Source organism: Heteronotia binoei, unplaced genomic scaffold (genome assembly GCF_032191835.1).
Source record: "Heteronotia binoei isolate CCM8104 ecotype False Entrance Well unplaced genomic scaffold, APGP_CSIRO_Hbin_v1 ptg001531l, whole genome shotgun sequence".
Classification (NCBI taxonomy): domain Eukaryota; kingdom Metazoa; phylum Chordata; class Lepidosauria; order Squamata; family Gekkonidae; genus Heteronotia; species Heteronotia binoei.
In genome coordinates this window covers 64,518-84,856 of record NW_026800305.1, presented here as the reverse complement: position 1 = coordinate 84,856, position 20,339 = coordinate 64,518, and the positions used below count along the sequence as shown (strand labels likewise).

Below are 20,339 nucleotides of genomic sequence, written 5' to 3'. Positions count from 1 at the left end.
CGCACCGAATGAGCGGCAGCAACAGCAGTTCCTAGTGGGTAGCGTCCTTTTCATTACCTTTTAGAAGACGACAATGATTCTATTGGATTTATACCCCACCCTTCACTCTGAATCTCAGAGTCGCAGAGCAACTTACAATCTCCTTTCCCTTCCTCCCCCACAACAGACACCCCGTAAGGTGGGTGGGGCCAGGAGCAGTTCACCCACGAGGCAAGCTAGGTGGTCACTTAGGGCGCTGGGAGGAGGGGGTGTGCCGAATTGATCCTTTGAAGCGCACACGGGAGAAGGCTTTGGTCCCCCCCCCTCACTTCCCGTTCCAGGGAGCCTGCCTGGGGTGCCATGCACCCTAAAGCCGGTGCTGGATGGGGCTGAGAGAGCTCTGACAGAAGCTGCTCTTTCAAGGACAGCTCTGCCAGAGCTCTGGCTGACCTGAGGCCATTTCAGCAGCTGGAATGGGGGAGTGGAGGATCAAACCCCCAGTTCTTCCAGATAGGAGTTCGTGCATTAGAGGACTCCTTGGCCAAATTTCTTAGAAGAGAATTTCGGAAAAGAAACCCCATGCTCTGTGACAGCGCTGCCTGGGAGCAAGAGAAAGCCCCTCCGAAATGGACCCAGACTGGCTCCAGGATGTCCCGCCTCCTGCCTTGTACCTGAGCCAATCAACCACCCCGCCGCTCTCGTGCCCAACCCTGATCTTGGAAGGCCCCTGGAAGGGAGAGGAGTCTGCTCACGGTCAACCCTCCCTCTAAGCTGTGGAGTCTTGCCGGCAAGAATGCCTCTTTGTGAGCGGCTGGCGTTAAAGCTGTGAGCGAGCCCTTTGGCTGCTGCAGCCGTTTAGGTTGCCCTGGGGCCGTTTTTCTGGAGCTAAGACAAAAATGCATGAGCCGCGAGCTAAAAACCTGTGAGTTCGCTTATCTGGGAGAACAGGGCTTGATACCCCAGGAATCTTTTTTGTTCCTTTTTGGTCTCTAAAAGACCCAAAGGGAACTTTTGGTTTAGAGGGAACACTGCTCACGATGCAGGGGGGAGGGGTTGTGGTGGTACTGCCTCCTGACTTCCAGGGGGCAGCCTGCTTCTCTGTTCCTCTCTGTCTCTCTCCCACTCCGTCTCTCTCTCCGTCTCTCTCTCTGTCTCTCCGTCTCTCTCTCTGTCTCTCCATCTCTCTCTCAGTCTCTCTCCTCTCCGTCTCTCTCTGTCTCTCCGTCTCTCTCTCTCTGTCTCTCTCCTCGTCTCACTCTCTCTCTCCCTCTCTCTCTCTCTGTCTCTCCGTCTCTCTCTGTCTCTCCTCGTCTCTCTCTCTCTCTCTCCGTCTCTCTCCATCTCTCTCTCCGTCTCTCTCCATCTCTCTCTCCGTCTCTCACTCTCTCCGTCTCTCTCTCTCCCTCTCTGTCTCTCTCTCTCTCTCCATCTCTCAATCTCTCTCTCTCTCCATCTCTCACTCTCTGTCTCTCTCTCTCTTCGTCTCTCACTCTCTCCGCCTCTCTCTCTGTCTCTCTCTCCCCGTCTCTCACTCTCTCTCTCTGTCTCTCTCTCCGTCTCCCTGTCTTTGTCTCTCCGTCTCTCACTCTCTCTGTCTCTCTCTCTCCTCCACTTGCACCTGATGGAATGGCTGACCCCAAGAGCTCTTGTAGGAGTTGTCCTTGAAAGGGCAGCTACTGTAAAAAGCTCTCTCAACCCCACCCACCTCACAGGGTGTCTGTTGTGGGGGGAGAGGTAGAGGAGATTGTGACCGCTCTGAGACTCTGAGGTTCAGAGTATAGGGTGGGATATAAATCTAATAACTTCTTCTTCTACTACTACTTGTGGTCCGAGAAAACATAAAGAGCTGACTTTGTCCAAGCGTCATGTCCAAGCTGGCTTGCTATGGATACAAATCCTGCGTTGTACGCTGTATATTCGCACAAGGCATAAAGACGAGCGACAGACTAGGAAGCACGTCTGCTGAGCCACGGACCCCGGAGGTTTCCGCTTGTCCTTTGGCTGCCTGCAAAAATGTCACTCTGGCCTCGCTTGAAAGGACAGCTTTGCGCCTTTGCACAGAAGAAATGGGGGCACGTATACAAGAGCCCTTGTTAGTTCTATTCCGGACCAACCAGGAGTAGATGTTAAAATGTGGTTCTGTACTCACAGTTCCCCGACACAGATCAGAATTGGAGCGGCAAGCAGAACGCAATAGAATCATAGAATCATAGAGTTGGAAGGGACCTCCAGGGTCATCGAGTCCAACCCCCTGCACCATGAAGGAAACTCACAAACACCTCCCCCTAAATTCACGGGATCTTCATCGCTGTCAGATGGCCACCTAGCCTCTGTTTAAAAACCTCCAAGGAAGGAGAGCCCACCACCTCCCAAGGAAGCCTGCTCCACTGAGGAATCACTCTAACGGTCAGGAAGTTCTTCCTAATGCTGAGCCGGAGACTCTTGATTTAATTTCAATCCATTGGTTCTGGTCCTACCTTCTGGGGCCACAGAAAAGAATTCCACCCCATCCTCTATGTGACAGCCCTTCAAGGACTTGGAAGATGGTGATCATATCACCTCTCAGCCGCCTCCTAGAATCATAGAGTTGGAAGGGACCTCCAGGGTCATCAAGTCCAACCCCCTGCACAATGCAGGAAACCCACAAATACCTACCCCAATTTTTTTTTTGACAAACCAATTTTATTATTGCAATGTATTGTAACAATATTTATAGAAAAGCACTAAAAAAAAGCACTAAAGCAAAAATAATACCAATATATCACTTTTCACTCCTTCCATCCCCCTTATTTTGATCCCTGCCGGTTTTTATTTAAATTGCTAAAAATACAAGGTAATATCTTTCAGAAACCCCCCCGCCCTTATACTCTATCCTCTTAACCTTATCAAAAAAGATACTAATAGTCCAATAAAAACAAAAACCAAAAAAAGAAAAAAAAGACAATTCCATTTCTTTATAATTATTACTATAGTCCACCATTCCACAAAGCTTGAATTATTTTCAAACATCACTAAATGTCCCTTTACTTTCCAATGTTATTCAACGTATATTTGAAATTTCTCCCACTCCATTTTAAACTTCTCCAAACCACAGTCTTTTACAATTCTTGTAAGTTTGCCCATTTCACTCCAAGACATAACGTTTTAAAATCCAGTCCCATTTTTCTGGTGTTTTATCTTGCTTCCATAGCTGCGCATACAGTATCCGTACCCAAATTCACAGGATCTTCATTGCTGTCAGATGGCCATCGAGCCTCTGTTTAAAAACCTCCAAGGAAGGAGAACCCACCACCTCCCGAAGAAGCCTGTTCCACTGAGGAACTGCTCTAAAGGTCAGGAAGTTCTTCCTCATATTGAGCCAGAAATTCTTTTGATTTAATTTTAACTCGTTTCTTCTGGTCCAACTTCTGGGGCCACAGAAAACAATTCCACACCATCCTCTAGATGACAGCCCTTCATGTACTTGAAGATGGCGATCCTATCAGAGCCAGTTTGGTGTAGTGGTTAAGTGTGTGGACTCTTATCTGGGAGAACCGGGTTTGATTCCCCACTCCTCCACTTGGACCTGCTGGAATGGTCTTGGGTCAGTCATAGCTCTGGCAGAGGTTGTCCTTGAAAGGGCAGCTGCTGTGAGAGCCCTCTCCAGCCCCACCCACCTCACAGGGTGTCTGTTGTGGGGGAGGAAGGTAAAGGAGATTGTGAGCCACTCTGAGACTCTTCGGAGTGGAGGGCGGAATATAAATCCAATGTCTTCATCTACCTCACAGGGTGTCTGTTGAGGGGGAGGAAGGGAAAGGAGATTGTGAGCCGCTCTGAGACTCTTTGGAGTGGAGGGCGGGATATAAATCCTATATCTTCATCTACCTCACAGGGTGTCTGTTGTGGGGGAGGAAGATAAAGGAGATTGTGAGCCGCTCTGAGACTCTTTGGAGTGGAGGGCGGGATAAAAATCCAATATCTTCATCTACCTCACAGGGTGTCTGTTGTGGGGGAGGAAGGGAAAGGAGATTGTGAGCTGCTCTGAGACTCTTTGGAGTGGAGGGCAGGATATAAATCCTATATCTTCATCTACCTCACAGGGTGTCTGTTGGTGGGGAGGAAGGTAAAGGAGATTGTGAGCCGCTCTGAGACTCTTTGGAGTGGAGGGCGGGATATAAATCCTATATCTTCATCTACCTCACAGGGTGTCTGTTGTGGGGGAGGAAGATAAAGGAGATTGTGAGCCGCTCTGAGACTCTTCGGAGTGGCGGGCGGGATATAAATCCAATATCTTCTTCTTCATCATCTTCTTCTATCACCTCTCAGCCACCTCCTCTCCAGGCTAAACTACAATAAAAAGGGGGAGGGGTGTTGAGGAGTGTGGATAGGAAGACCCAGTGCGGTGCAGAGGTGAGAGTTCGAATAGGACCTGGGAGGCCCAGGTTCGAATCTCCCAGTCATCTGCGGAACTAGGATCTGGGAGACCCAGGTTCGAATCTCCCAGTCAGCTGTGGAACTAGGACCCAGGAGACCCAGGTTCGAATCTCCCAGTCATCTGCGGAACTAGGACCCAGGTTCGAATCTCCCAGTCAGCTATGGAACTAGGATCCGGGAGACCCAGGCTCGAATCTCAGAGTGGCTTACGATCACCTTTCCCGGATATCAGATTTTAAATAAAGCAAAACAGAGATACAGAAATCTCAAAACAAACCAGTCATATGCAGCTATAAATTGGATAATCGATCCTTGATTACCAGACTCAAGAATAAAGCAACCTTTTCAGTTATTTCAGAAACCATTCGGAAGACGGCATACCTTTACGAACATAAGAACATAAGAACATAAGAGAAGCCATGTTAGATCAGGCCAATGGCCCATCCAGTCCAACATTCTGTGTCACACAGCGGCCAAATATATATATATATATATATATATATATATATATACACACACACACACACTGTGGCTAATAGCCACTGATGGACCTCTGCTCCATATTTTTATCTAACCCCTTCTTGAAGGTGGCTATGCTTGTGGACGCCACCACCTCCTGTGGCAGTGAATTCCACATGTTAATCACCCTTTGGGTGAAGAAGTACTTCCTTTTATCCGTTTTAACCTGTCTGCTCAGCAAGACAGCAAGAAATCTGAGCAACTCGTCATATTGAGCAGAATTGGGTCTGAAACCTAAGGCGTATGCTACCATATTGGGAGCAGTAAAGAAGAAGATGATACAGCGAATCAGATTGTTTAAAATTGCATGTCGAAAGTCTTTCCCTTCCCCTCCACACAACAGACACCCTGTGAGGCTTGTGGGGCTGAGAGGGCCTCACAGCAGCTGCCCTTTCAAGGACAACCTCTGCCAGAGCTATGGCTGACCCAAGGCCATTCCAGCAACTGAAAATGGAGGAGTGGGAAATCAGACCTGGTTTTCCCAGATAAGAGAGCTATGGCTGACCCAAGGCCATTCCAGCAGATGCAAGTGGAGGAGTGGGGAATCAGACCCGGTTCTCCCAGATAAGAGAGCTATGGCTGACCCAAGGCCATTCCAGCAGTTGCAAGTGGAGGAGTGGGGAATCAAACCCAGTTCTCCCAGATAAGAGAGCTCTGGCTGACCCAAGGCCATTCCAGCAGCTGCAAGTGGGGGAGTGGGGAATCAAACCCGGTTCTCCCAGATAAGAGAGCTCTGGCTGACCCAAGGCCATTCCAGCAGCTGCAAGTGGAGGAGTGGGGAATCAAACCCGGTTCTCCCAGATAAGAGAGCTCTGGCTGACCCAAGGCCATTCCAGTAGCTGAAAGTGGAGTAGTGGGGAATCAAACCCGGTTCTCCCAGATAAGAGAGCTATGGCTGACCCAAGGCCAGTCCAGCAGGTGCAAGTGCAGGAGTGGAGAATCAAACCCGGTTCTCCCAGATAAGAGAGCTCTGGCTGACCCAAGGCCATTCCAGCAGGTGCAAATGGAGGAGTGGGGAATCAAACCCGGTTCTCCCAGATAAGAGAGCTCTGGCTGCCCCAAGGCCATTCCAGCAGGTGCAAGTGGAGGAGTAGGGAATCAAACCCAGTTCTCCCAAATAAGAGAGCTCTGGGTGACCCAAGGCCTTTCCAGCAGGTGCAAGTGGAGGAGTGGGGAATCAAACCCGGTTCTCCCAGACAAGAGTCCGCACGCTTAACCACTACACCAAACTGGGAGATTCCTTCTCACTTCCCGCCCCCATCTTAAAGCACCCGCTAAAGATCCAACGGTTGTAGCCAAGCTTGGCTTGAGCTACTCAAGTGCTGATGTTACTCTTCAAAGCCCACTATGGTTTTGGACCAGCATACCTGAAGAACCATCTGCTCCTTACAAACCCACCTGAAGAAGAAGACCGTAGATTTATACCCCGCCCTTCTCTCTTAATCAGAGCCTCAGAGTGGCTCACAGTCTCCTTTACCTTCCTCCCGCACAACAGACACCCAGTGAGGTGGGTGGGGCTGAGAAAGCTCTGACAGAAGCTGCCCTTTCAAGGACAACCACTGCGAGAGCTCTGGCTGACCCAAGGCCATTCCAGCAGGTGCAAGTGAAAGAGTGGGGAATCAAACCTGGTTCTCCCAGATAAGAGAGCTACGGCTGACCCAAGGCCATTCCGGCAGCTGCAAGTGGAGGAGTGGGGAATCAAACCCGGTTCTCCCAAATAAGAGAGCTCTGGATGACCCAAGCCCATTCCAGCAGGTGCAAGTGGAGGAGTGGGGAATCAAACCCGGTTCTCCCAGATAAGAGAGCTCTGGCTGACCCAAGGCCATTCCAGCAGCTGCAAGTGGAGAAGTGGGGGAATCAAACCCAGTTCTCCCAGATAAGAGAGCTCTGGCTGACTCAAGGCCATTCCAGCAGCTGCAAGTGGAGGAGTGGGGAATCAAACCCTGTTCTCCCAGATAAGAGAGCTCTGGCTGACTCAAGGCCATTCCAGCAGCTGCAAGTGGAGGAGTGGGGAATCAAACCCTGTTCTCCCAGATAAGAGAGCTCTGGCAGACCCAAGGCCGTTCCAGCAGCTGCAAGTGGAGGAGTGGGGAATCAAACCCGGTTTTCCCAGATGAGAGAGCTCTGGCTGACCCAAGGCCGTTCCAGCAGCTGCAAGTGGAGAAGTGGGGAATCAAACCCGGTTCTCCCAGATAAGAGAGCTCTGGCTGCCCCAAGGCCATTCCAGCAGGTGCAAGTGGAGGAGTAGGGAATCAAACTCGGTTCTCTCCGATAAGAGAACTCTGGCAGACCCAAGGCCGTTCCAGCAGCTGCAAGTGGAGGAGTGGGGAATCAAACCCGGTTTTCCCAGATGAGAGAGCTCTGGCTGACCCAAGGCCGTTCCAGCAGCTGCAAGTGGAGAAGTGGGGAATCAAACCCGGTTCTCCCAGATAAGAGAGCTCTGGCTGACCCAAGGCCATTCCAGCAGGTGCAAGTGGAAGAGTGGGGAATCAAACCCAGTTCTCCCAGATAAGAGTCTGCACACTTCACCACTACATCAAACTGGCTCTCCTTGGATGAGGAGAGCGGGCTGCCAGCCAGCCACCAGCAGCTTTACCATGCCCCCAGCAGTCCTCATTAACCCTTGGAGAAGCCCACACCACCCTTTATCCACCCCTTATGTGATTTTGGGTGATGGGCGGCTTGCTGGCCTTTTGACTGGGGAGCGGGTCGGCCTAGGAGAGCCCCAGGCGAGCGAGGCCTGCTTGGGCTGACTGGATCTCTAGCCAGTCCAAGCAGGCCTCGCTCGCCTGCGGCTCTCCTTTCTAGCATTGGGTTGCTTTTGGCTGGAGGCAGCATATGCTGATGAGTTATGCTAATGAGCTCCACCATCTATTTTTCTACAAAACGACCCATGGGGGCCACCCATCGCCAAAGGTCACCTTTTTTTAACAGAAATCGTTCAGATCGCTTTATCCCTCCCCCCCACCTTGGCTAGCGGTAGGTCCATTTGCGTTATTGACACAAGCCTGAATCCGTTCGGCTCCTATTAAACCCAGGAGGGAATTGCTCTTTGCAGATACACAGAAAAGGAAAGCGGCCACCTTGCCTTCGAAGGGTAAACTGTGGTAAGCACACGAAAGCAAAGTAAATGGCAAGGTCACCTTGTGGACAGAAACTGGCCTTCCTCTCCTACAGAGGATGTAAGGGATGAAAGGTCTCTTCGGGATGCGGTGAAGCTCTCCCCAAGAGTGACCAATGAGAGCTGATGTGGCATTAGGGAGAGAGAGAGTTGGAAAAGCAGTGAAGAGAGTAATTGGGAGTTGGCAGCTAGGGAGTTGAGAGGTGAAAAGAAGAGGTCAGATTGAGTGAAGGTGAGGTGAAGATCAGCACAAAACTCGCTGACTAAAAAGAGTCGATCTGTAACACAAGATTCAGGATGCCAAAATAGGAAAACTGTTTAAAAGTTCAAGGGAAAGACCTTACTTTCTTCAGCCTTATGTTCATACCATAAATGAAAGTGAACTCCTTGTTTTATTTAACCCTGTTGGCTTTGTGTCTCAGGGAAAGAAACACACACACAAGTTAATTTCTCTCTCTCTCTCTCTCTCTCTCTCACACATAGGATATGAGTAAATGGTAACAGAGTGTGACCAGAGCAGTAAAACAAAGTTTTGAGTCCCAAGTTTAAGACCAATGAAGTCTAATTTTGGGGAAAAGCTTTCATGTGCATGCACATTACTTCAGATACTCTGAAGCCCAGGGCTAGGAGACAACGTCAGGGGAAGGTCTCTCCACGGTAACTGGTTGGCGGTTAGTTAGTCAAGATGCATAAGTAACTAGGTGATAATTATAGCTGAGATTGGATTAAAGCCAGTCGGAAAGACCCGCGAACGGCAGCAAATCAGAATACAAACACAAAAGTTAACAAACAAATGTGAGAACGAAGCTTGAGTCCAGGGACACCTCCAAGACCAACAAAGTTCAATTTTGGGTGTAAGCAAAAATTGAGAAACTTTGCATGTGTAGATACACACTTCCTCAGATACACTGAAACAGATTTTCAAATAAACAAATGCCCTAACGCGTCTCTCTCAGTCAGACAGAGGCATAGCTGAGGAAGGCTGCTGCAAGGAAGAGACCCTCGCCCTTAGAGGAAGGGTGAGTAGGCCCAGGTCTGACTGAGACAGTAGGGACTGTATAGAGAGACACGTTAGGGCATTTGTTTATTTTCCCTTCTCCCCTTTACTCTTCAGTGCCCCTTGTTTGTTTATATTGCACTGAACTTCCCTCTTAAAATACAACCTTTTGTTGTTCACTCTGCCTGGTCCTCACGCCTATTATTTGGTCTAAGCTACAAGAGGGCTGAAGGGCTTGGGAGGGGAGTCTGGGCCTTCTCGAGGGGAACCCTGAACCCAGAGTGGTGGCAGCACTTGGGAAGACCCCCCTGAGTTGTGACAACACCTCAAAAAAAAATATTATAGCATTGGAAATAGTCCAGAAATGGGCAACTAGAAGGATTCAAGGGTCGGAACGCTTTCCCTATGAGGAAAGGTTAAAACGCTTGGCGAAACGTAAACTGAGGGGTGACATGATCAAAGTTTACAAGATTAGGTGTGGGATAGAGAAGACAGAGAAAGAAGGACTTTTCTCCCTTTCTGACAGCTCATGGACACTCTATGAAATTGCTGAGCAATCAGGTTAGAATGGATAAAAGGAGGTCCTTCTTCACCCAAAGGGTGATTAACATGTGGAATTCACTGCCACGGGAGGTGGTGGTGGATGCAAGCATAGACAGCTTCTAGAGGGGATTGGATAAACATGTGGAGCAGAGGTGGCTATTAGCCACAGGGTATAGTTGGAACTCTCTGTCTGGGGCAGTGATGCTCTATATTCTTGGTGCTTGGGAGGGGCAACAGTGGGAGGGCTTCTAATGTCCTGGCTCCACCGATGGCACCTGGTTTTTTTGGCCACTGTGTGACACAGAGTGTTGGACTGGATGGGCCACTGGCCTGACCCAACATGGCTTCTCTTATGTTCTTATGTGACACAGAGTGTTGGACGGTGCGGTCTCATTTGGAGTACTGTGTGCAGTTCTGGTCGCCGCACCTCAAAAAGGATATTATAGCATTAAAGAAAGTCCAGAAAAGGGCAACTAGAATGATTAAAGGGCTGGAACACTTTCCCTATGAAGAAAGGTTGAAACGCTTGGGACTCTTTAGCTTGGAGAAACGTTGACTGCGGGGTGACATGATAGAGGTTTACAAGATAATGCATGGGATGGAGAAAGTAGAGAAAGAAGTACTTTTCTCCCTTTCTCACAATACAAGAACTCGTGGGCATTCAATGAAATTGCTGAGCAGACATGTTAAAATGGATAAAAGGGTGATTAACATGTGGAATTCACTGCCACGGGAGGTGGTGGCGGCCACAAGCATAGCTACCTTCAAGAGGGGGTTAGATAAAAATACGGAGCATATATATATATATATATATATATATATATATATATATATATATATATATAATTTGGCCTGATCCAACAGGGCTTCTCTTATGTTCTTATGTAACACAAGGTGTTGGACTGGATGGGCCACTGGCCTGATCCAACAGGGCTTCTCTTATGTTCTTCTGTGACACAGAGTGTTGAACTGTGACACAGAGTGTTGAACTGGATGGGCCATTGGGCTGATCCAACATGGCTTCTCTTATGTTCTTATGTGACACAGAGTGTTGGACTGAATGGGCCACTGGCCTGATCCAACAGGGCTTCTCTTATGTTCTTATGTGACACAGAGTGTTGGACTGGATGGTCCATTGGCCTGATCCAACAGGGCTTCTCTTATGTTCTTACTCTGTAGCTTTACCTCTTTTGGCCCGGGAATAGTCAGCAGGTTCTTCCCTGCTGACCTCAGTGCTCTCTGGGGTTCATACGGGGAGAGACCGTCCCTAAGATAGGCAGGTCCTCGGCCATATAGGGCTTTAAAGGTGATAACCAGCACTTTGTAACGAATCCGGTATATAACTGGCAGCCAGTGCAGTTCACGCAGCCCCGGCTGTATGTGCTCCCACTTTGGGAGCCCCAACAACAGTCTGGCAGCTGCGTTCTGCACCAGCTGCAGCTTCCGGGTTCGGCACAGAGGCAGCCCCATGTAGATGGCATTACAGTAATGGATCACTGTTGCCAGGTCCCGACGCTCTAGGAAGGGAGCCAGCTGCCTTGCCCGCCTCAGATGAAAAAAGGCTGACTTGGCAGTGGCTGCTATCTGGGCCTCCATTGATAATGAAGGCTTCAGTAGAACTCCCAGGCTCCTGACTCGGCACGCCGCTCCAGTAGAACTCCCAGGCTCCTGACTCGGCACGCCGCTTTCAATAGCACCCCGTCAAAAACCGGGAGAGATATTCCCCCCCCCCCCCGAGCGCCCCGACCCAAGCAAAGGACCTCTGTCTTCGCTGGATTCAGTTTCAGCCCACTCAGCCTTAACCAAGTTGCCACAGCCTGCAGTGCCAGGTCCAGGTTCTCTGGGACGCAGCCGGGCCGGCCATCCATTAGCAGATAGAGCTGGGTGTCATCAGCATACTGGTGACACCCGAGCCCATACCTCCTGGCGATCTGGGCAAGGGGGCACATATAGATATTAAATAGCATCGGTGAGAGAACTGCTCCCTGAGGCAGCCCACAATGTAGTGTGCATCTCTGGGAGAGCTCACCCCCGATTGCCACCCTTTGTCCCCGATCCTCGAGGAAGGAAGAGAGCCATTGTAAGGACAACCCCCTAACCCCAACATCGGCGAGGGGGCGGGTCAGTAGCCGATGGTCGACCGTGTCAAACGCGGCCGACAGGTCTAGCAGCATCAGCACCGCCGCACCGCCTCGATCCAGATGCCGCTGGAGGTCATCTGTCAAGGCAACTCTTACATGACACAGAGTGTTGGACTGGATGGGCCATTGGCCTGATCCAACATGTCCTCTCTTATGTTCTTATGTGACACAGAGTGTTGGACTGGATGGGCCACTGGCCTGATCCAACATGGCTTCTCTTATGTTCTTATGTGACACAGAGTGTTGGACTGGATGGGCCATTGCCCTGATCCAACATGTCCTCTCTTATGTTCTTATGTGACACAGAGTGTTGGACTGGATGGGCCACTGGCCTGATCCAACATGGCTTCTCTTATGTTCTTATGTGACACAGAGTGTTGGACTGGATGCGCCATTGCCCTGATCCAACATGGCTTCTCTGATGTTCTTATGTGACACAGAGTGTTGGACTGGAGGGGCCATTGCCCTGATCCAACATGGCTTCTCTGATGTTCTTATGTGACACAGAGTGTTGGACTGGATGGGCCATTGGCCTGATCCAACATGGCTTCTCTTATGTTCTTATGTGACACAGAGTGTTGGACTGGAGGGGCCATTGGCCTGATCCAACATGGCTTCTCTGATGTTCTTATGTGACACAGAGCGTTGGACTGGATGGGCCACTGGCCTGATCCAAGATGGCTTCTCTTATTTTCTTATGAACCCATCCTCCACAAATCTGTCCAGCCTACGTCAGGGCTGGTGCATCGGAGTTGGCAAAGTAGGCGGCAGCCTGGGACACCACCTGGCCTAGGGACGCCAGGAGATGCCCCCTCTCCTCACACACCATCCGTGTCTGCTGTGCTCCCGACCTCGCCGAGGCTGCCCGAACCTTTGCGAAGTCAGACGGGGGCCTGGCAGCAAGCGCGCTCAGAGCCCTGCTCTGACCACGCCCGCTGTCATCCAGGTGTGGCACAGCCTGCAATGTGCCCGGCTCTCTCCTGCTTCAGGGAGAGCCAGAAAGCTCTTTCCAGCTCCCTTTGAAGCAGGAGAGGGCTGAGCACAGAACATTTCACCCCAATGGCGTGAAAAAGTGAGAGGGACTCTAACTAACCCCCTGCACACCTATAGTAAAGCTTGAGGAAGTCTTGCTTCAAGGTATCTGAAGTGCGCATACACATGAAAGCTTATGCCCAAAATTAGACTTCATTGTTCTTAAACTTGGGACTCAAAACTTTGTTTTACTGCTCTGGTCACACTCTGTTACCATTTACTCATATCCTGAGAGAGAGAGAGATTAACTTGTGTGTGTGCTTCTTTTCCTGAGACATAAAGCCAACAGGGTTAAATAAAACAAGGAGTTCACTTTTATTTATAGTATGAACATACGGCTGAAGAAAGTAAGGTCTTTCCCTTGAACTTTTAAACAGTTTTCCTATTCTGGCATCCTGGATCTTGTGTTACAGATCGACTCTTTTTAGTCAGCGAGTTTTGTGCTGATCTTCACCTCACCTTCACTCAATCTGACCTCTTCTTTTCACTTCTCAACTCCTTAGCTGCCAACTCCCAATTACTCTCTTCACCGCTTTTCCAACTCTCTCTCCCTAATGTCACATCAGCTCTCATTGGTCACTCTTAGGGAGAGCTTCACCGCATCCTGAAGAGACCCTTCATCCCTTACATCCTCTGTAGGAGAGGAAGGCCAATTTCTGTCCACAAGGTGACCTTGCCATTTACTTTGCTTTTGTGTGCTTACCACAGTTTACCCTTTGAAGGCAAGGTGGCTGCTTTCCTTTTCTGTGTATCCGGAAAGAGCAATTCCCTCCTGGGCTTAATGATGTCAATGGAGCGGCCTGGGCACTAGAGAGTAAGACTTTCTCCCCTCCCCTGGTGTGTGGGGAGTTCTCTGGCCTGTGGAAACGGGCAGTGCACTTTCACCCACCCACTGCAACAGGACCTAGGGCTACCAAGCCCCCAGGTTGGGCCGGGGTTCTCCCGTCCTGGAGGTTCCCAACCCACTGGCCCACAGTGGGCCTGTGGGGGAACCTCCCCCTATGTCACCGGTGCGATGGCGTCACAATATTGCATTGGAAAATGTCCAGAAAGGGGCAACTAGAATGATTAAAAGTTTGGTACACTTTCTCCATGAAGAAAGGTTAAAATGCTTGGCGCTCTTTAGCTTGGAGAAACGTCGACTGCGGGATGACATGATAGAGGTTTACAAGATAATGCATGGGATGGAGAAAGTAGAGAAAGAAGTCCTTTTCTCCCTTTCTCACAATACAAGAACTCGTGGGCATTCGATGAAATTGCTGAGCAGTCGGATTAGAGCAGAAAAAAGGAAGTACTTCTTCACCCAAAGGGTGATTAACGTGTGGAATTCACTGCCACAGGAGGTGGCGGTGGCTACAAGCTTAGACAGCTTCAGGAGGGGATTGGATCAACGTATGGAGCAGAGGTCCATCAGTGGCTATTAGCCACCGCATATTGTTGGAACTGTCTGGGGCAGTGATGCTCTGTATTCTTGGTACTTGGGGGTGGGGGGCAAAGTGGAAGGGCTTCTAGCCCCACTGGTGGACCTCCTGATGGCACTTGGGGTTTTTTTGGCCACTTTGTGACACAGAGTGTTGGACTGGAGGGGCCACTGGCCTGATCCAACAGGGCTTCTCTTATGTTCTTATGTGACAGAGTGTTGGACTGGAGGGGCCACTGGCCTGATCCAACAGGGCTTCTCTTATGTTCTTATGTGACACAGAGTGTTGGACTGGATGGGCCATTGGCCTGATCCAACATGGCTTCTCTTATGTTCTTATGTGACACAGAGTGTTGGACTGAATGGGCCATTGGCCTGATCCAACAGGGCTTCTCTTATGTGACACAGAGTGTTGGACTGGAGGGGCCATTGGCCTGATCCAACATGGCTTCTCTTATGTTCTTATGTTAACCCTAGTGCCGGGCCTGCTCCACTGGCTGTGAATTCCACAATTTAATTCTTTGTTGAGTAAAGAAGTATCTCCTCTCGCCTGTCCTCAACAACAATTCAAACCATTGCCGGTGGAATTGCCTGGCAATCCGACCGTTTTGGGACGATGTGTTATTGATGATATACTTAAAGTTACTATTCCAAAGAACCCAGAGTTTGTTCTACTAAATGACTGTTCCAATTTTAAGTCTGCTCAGGAAAAAAGGCATCTGGCCTATTTACTCATAATGGCTGCCAGATTATTGATAGCTTCAAAATGGAAAAGCCCTTCTAAACCTACTCAGTCACAATGGCTTCTGAAAATTTGGGATGTACTAGTGAGTGATAAATTAGCTTCTCAGATTATCCAACAAGACGTTCCACCATGCAAAAACACTTTTATAGAGCGTTGGGTTTTCTTTTTTTCGAATATATTGAAAACTCTAATTAAGAATACTGTAAAGCACCTGAGAAAATACAAAAAATTAATGTTTTATTGATTTTAAAAAACCCAATTCAAACAAAAGCAAAAGCTCACGGCCAACTACTGCAAAATGCGTTGCGTATTCATGAAAAGGGTCAATAAATTGCTTGTCACTAGAGTAAAAACGTCCTTCACAAAGACGTAATCTCACTGCACAAAGACAGTTTAAATCCACTCAATGCAGGCTCGAAAAAACACACCAGAATACAGTTCACATATGAAAAGGTAAAGGTAGTCCCCTGTGCAAGCACCAGTCATTTCCGACTCTGGGATGACGTCGCATCATGACTGGATCAAGCCAGGGCCATAGTCAAACAGAGACTACAAGACATTGAGAGACAGAATGGTATTGCCAAGGTTCCGGATTATCTAGCTCCCCTTCAAAGGAGATATGTGTTAGCTCCAGCCCCCTATCTATCAACTCTAACAATACCATCCCACAGAAGGGCCTTTTCTATGGCCCGCTATAATATCTTTCCTTCAGCAGTCGTTGAGGGCCGCTTTAGAAAGGTGCCTATGGCTGAGCGGGTTTGTCCTTGAGGTGCAGATAAAGTTGAAATGATTGACCACGTTTTGTTTGGGTGTGGCCTATACCCTGGCATACGAGCCAGGTACATCTATTCTTTGTTGGAGGGATGTCTCGGGTTTTCTGATTTCAAAATCAGAAATACGCTGCTATCAGATTTTAACCCCCAATTCACAATTAATTGTGCCAAATGTATGGAGGCAGCTAGGAGAATTCGTGAGGATTATGTAAAGAAGGGGTCCTGAACTGACTGTTTTTTGAATATTTCCAAGCTGGTATTTTATCTTTTCTTAAATGCCTGAGTACTCTGTATACCATCACAAATGCTACTGAAACTGATATAAATACAGAGACCATGCATAAAGTTGCCAAATTTTGTTCCCATGCAATCAAATTGCATTTTATGGTTCTTATGACTTTTTTTCCCCCTGCCATTTTATAATTTTATTGACAATTGTTAACAATACAAAAATACTAAACAACCAACCAAAAACAATACAAAACAACTATGCTATACAGGCCATCGTGACGTTTTCATGGCAGACTTTTTACGGGGTGGTTTGCCATTCCCTTCCCCAGTCATCTCCACTTTCCCTCCAGCAAGCTGGGGACTCGTTTTACCGACCTCGAAAGGATGAAAGGCTGAGTCAACCTTGAGCCAGCTACCTAAACCCAGCTTCCACCGGGATCATACTCAGGTCGTGACTTGGGACTGCAGTACTGCAGCTTTACCACTCTGCGCCACGGGACTGCGTACAGTTCCCATATACACATTTGTCAATAACTGAGAATAGTCCACACAAGAGCTCATTTGCATACATGAGAGCAAAACTCTATCTTCTGCCGTTCACGCGGAGTTTGACGGGACCCTGTCCAAATGTCCCAGCAGAAGAAAAGCGTCTGTAGAGCGCTCTACAGACGCCGGCGTTTCTTGCGTGACTTCACTACCCAAAGGAATCTCATAGCGACTTGCAATCGCCTTCCTCTCCCCACAACAGACACCCTGGGAGCAGTGTTCCCTCTGAGTTAGCGTGAGCTAGCCCACAGATTTTTAGCCTCCGGCTTATACGTTTTTGTCTTCATTCAGGAAGGATGGCCCCAGAGCACAGTAATTTATGCAGGAGCTCACAATTTTAATGCCAGCAGCTCACCAAGGAGAATTGTTGCTCACAAGACTCTGCAGCTTAGAGGGAACACTGCCTGTGAGGTGGGTGCATGCGGAGAAGTGGGAAAATAAACTCAGTTCTCCAGATTAGAGTCAGCCGCTCTTAACCACTACACCCGGCTGCCTTCGTACTCCTGCCATCTCATAACCCAGAATTAGACTTGCCAATCCCCAGGTCCCAGCGGGGTTCTTCCGCTTTCCCAGGCTCCTTCCTGCCCCCAGTCAGCTGGCCGGCAGGGGGGAAGCCCCGCCCCCAGAGGACCATGTGCCTTTCCACCTCCGGAGGCTTCAGTCTCCGATTGAAAGGCTTCCTCTTGGGATGGGGTGTTTGTGTTACTTTGAAGAAGCTGGCAGCAACTCGTGAGTAGAGAGGCCAATCCCTCGCTTCAGAGTCGCCAGAAATGAGGTGGGGGGGGGGGAGAGAAGGAAATGTCTGCTGGGCACTTCATTATTCCCTATGTGGAGATCGAGGTGGTGGCGGCCACAAGTATAGCCACCTTCAAGAGGGGTTTAGATAAAAATATGGAGCACAGGTCCATCAGTGGCTATTAGCCACAGTGTATGTGTGTATATAAAATTTTTTGCCACTGTGTGACACAGAGTGTTGGACTTGATGGGCCGTTGGCCTGATCCAACATGGCTTCTCTTATGTTCTTATGTGACACAGAGTGTTGGACTTGATGGGCCGTTGGCCTGATCCAACATGGCTTCTCTTATGTTCTTATGTGACACAGAGTGTTGGACTGGATGGGCCATTGGCCTGTTCCAACATGGCTTCTCTTATGTCCTTATGTGACCCTGTGTTGGACTGGAGGGGCCACTGGCCTGATCCAACAGGGCTTCTCTTATGTTCTTATGTGACACAGAGTGTTGGACTGGATGGGCCGTTGGCCTGATCCAACATGGCTTCTCTTATGTTCTTATGTGACACAGAGTGTTGGACTGGATGTGCCATTGGCCTGTTCCAACATGGCTTCTCTTATGTCCTTATGTGACCCTGTGTTGGACTGGAGGGGCCACTGGCCTGATCCAACAGGGCTTCTCTTATGTTCTTATGTGACACAGAGTGTTGGACTGGATGGGCCATTGGCCTAATCCAACATGGCTTCTCTTATGTTCTTATGTGACACAGAGTGTTGGACTTGATGGGCCGTTGGCCTGATCCAAATGGCTTCTCTTATGTTCTTATGTAGGGTATAATGGAGAATTGATCTGGAGGTTTCGGGGGTTCTGGGGGAGCTGTTTTTTGAGGTAGAGGCACCAAATTTTCAGTATAGTATCTAGTGCCTCTCCCCAAAGTACCCCCAAGTTTCAAAATGATTGGACCGGGAGTCCAATTCTATGAGCCCCAAAAGAAGGTGCCCCTATCCTTCTTTATTTCCTATGGAAGGAAGACATTTAAAAAGATGTGCTGTCCCTTTAAATGTAATGGCCAGAACTCCCTTGGAGTTCAATTATGCTTGTCACACCCTTGTTCCTGGCTCTGCCCCCAATGTCTCCTGGCTCCACCCCCAATGTCTCCTGGCTCCACCCCCAAAGTCCCCAGGTATTTCTTGAATTGGACTTGGCAACCCTACCCAGAATCCCAAGGGCAGAATGGGAGACAAACGAGCTCGCTCTCCCGAAAACATGGACAGCTGCGTGACATGTTTATTTGAAAGGTATCCCGACGAACCCGCAGCTGCTGCCCTGGAAATACCTTGGAAGTAAAAGGGGACCACTTAGAATTATAAGCATTTGTGGTACATTCCAAAGAAGCTGTAAGCTGCAAGGCGGCACCATCTCATTGCAGCCGCAGCACCCAACCTGCGGGGGATATCTGTTCGATGAGGGCCTGTGAAATGGGGTGGCCAGAAGGCACGTACCGTCTCCCTACTGCAGGGGCGCCAGCCTTTTTGAACCTGCAAGGTGCCAGTAGAATTTTGGGAGGGAGGTGGTGAGCGCCACCCCAAAACGGCTGCCACAGGAGGCGGAGCCAAATGAAAATGGTTGCCACAGGAAGTGGAGCCGAATGAAAACGGTTGCCACAGGAAGTGGAGCCGAATGAAAACGGCTGCCACAGGAAGTGGAGCCGAATGAAAACGGCTGCCACAGGAAGTGGAGCCGAATGAAAACGGCTGCCACAGGAAGTGGAGTCGAATGAAAACGGCTGCCACAGGAAGTGGAGCCGAATGAAAACGGCTGCCACAGGAAGTGGAGCCGAATGAAAATGGCTGCCACAGGAAGTGGAGCCGAATGAAAAAGGTTGCCACAGGAAGTGGAGCCGAATGAAAACGGCTGCCACAGGAAGTGGAGTCGAATGAAAACGGTTGCCACAGGAAGTGGAGCCTAATGAAAACGGTTGCCACAGGAAGTGGAGCCGAATAAAAACGGCTGCCACAGGAAGTGGAGTCAAATGAAAACGGCTGCCACAGGAAGTGGAGCCTAATGAAAACGGTTGCCACAGGAAGTGGAGCCTAATGAAAACGGTTGCCACAGGAAGTGGAGCCGAATGAAAACGGCTGCCACAGGAAGTGGAGTCAAATGAAAACGGCTGCCACAGGAAGTGGAGCCGAATGAAAACGGTTGCCACAGGAAGTGGAGCCTAATGAAAATGGCTGCCACGGGGGCAGAGCCAAACGGAATACCTTCCACTCCACGCCTCCTGGGAAGGAGGAGATCTTGAAGGGGGAAATGAAACCACGCAGGGCATCTCCAGTCCATTTTTGTCCTCTGGGGGAGACACCCTTTCATTTGAAAGAGGGCAGCCGTTAGCAAGCTCTGCCTTGCAGTGTCCCCGCTATCTGGAAACCTCAGCAGGCTGCAAGAGCGTCCACCGCGGTGCCTGCAGGGCCAGGTTGAAGAACCCTGTGCTACAGCTAAAGGGAAGGGCTTTGTTTTGTAGCAGGAACTCCTTTGCATATTAGGCCACACACACACACACACACACACGATGTAGCCGATCCTCCAAGAGCTTGCAGGGCTATTTGTACAGGGACTCCTGTAAGCTCCAAGAGGATTGGCTACATCAAGGGGGGGGGGTGGCCTAATATGCAAAGGAGGCCCGCGAAAGGGAATTGCGGCAAAACGATGAATGCAAAAACAGGCACTTGCAAGCCCCCCCTCCCAAATCAAAAAAGAAAAGGGGTGGGGGAAGAGAGGGAGGAGACAGACAGAGAGAAGAGAGTGGAGGCAAAACACCCAACAGTAACCCCAGAAGTAAAGTTCTATTTACTGAATGCCGCTGACGACGCTTGGTATGTTCTGTTCTCGGTCCCAGTATCCACTGGGAGGTGAAAGGTGCCCTCAGTGGCACAAGAGGACGGTGTCTGGGGCCAGGCCTGTTTCATCAGAAGCGTCGCTTGAGTGAAGACAGAAGAGAAGGTGTTATCAAGGGACGGCAATCACAACGACGGTGCAGCAGCTCTTTTCAAAAGTTCCCCCTCGGGGCGAGGTAGGGCTTCCAGAATCGCTTCTGGAGAGACCACAAGCGACGGGCACGCGTTCACTTAAGCTGGGCCGAGAGGGCCC

The 20,339-nt window shown here is 49.6% G+C and overlaps 1 protein-coding gene across 2 annotated transcripts in view; it reads right to left on the bottom strand.

The window, feature by feature from the left end:
- FAM168A (family with sequence similarity 168 member A) overlaps positions 1-20,339 on the bottom strand; it is a 64,149-nt gene that overhangs the window by 12,703 nt on the left and 31,107 nt on the right. Inside the window, exon 2 of one of the 2 annotated variants that reach the window (XM_060263971.1) lies at positions 20,044-20,169. The exons of the other annotated variant lie outside the window; for it this stretch is intronic. Within the exon in view, the coding sequence (XP_060119954.1) occupies positions 20,044-20,169 (126 nt within the window). The remainder of the gene's footprint in view (positions 1-20,043; positions 20,170-20,339) is intronic. 2 annotated transcript variants of the gene reach the window in all.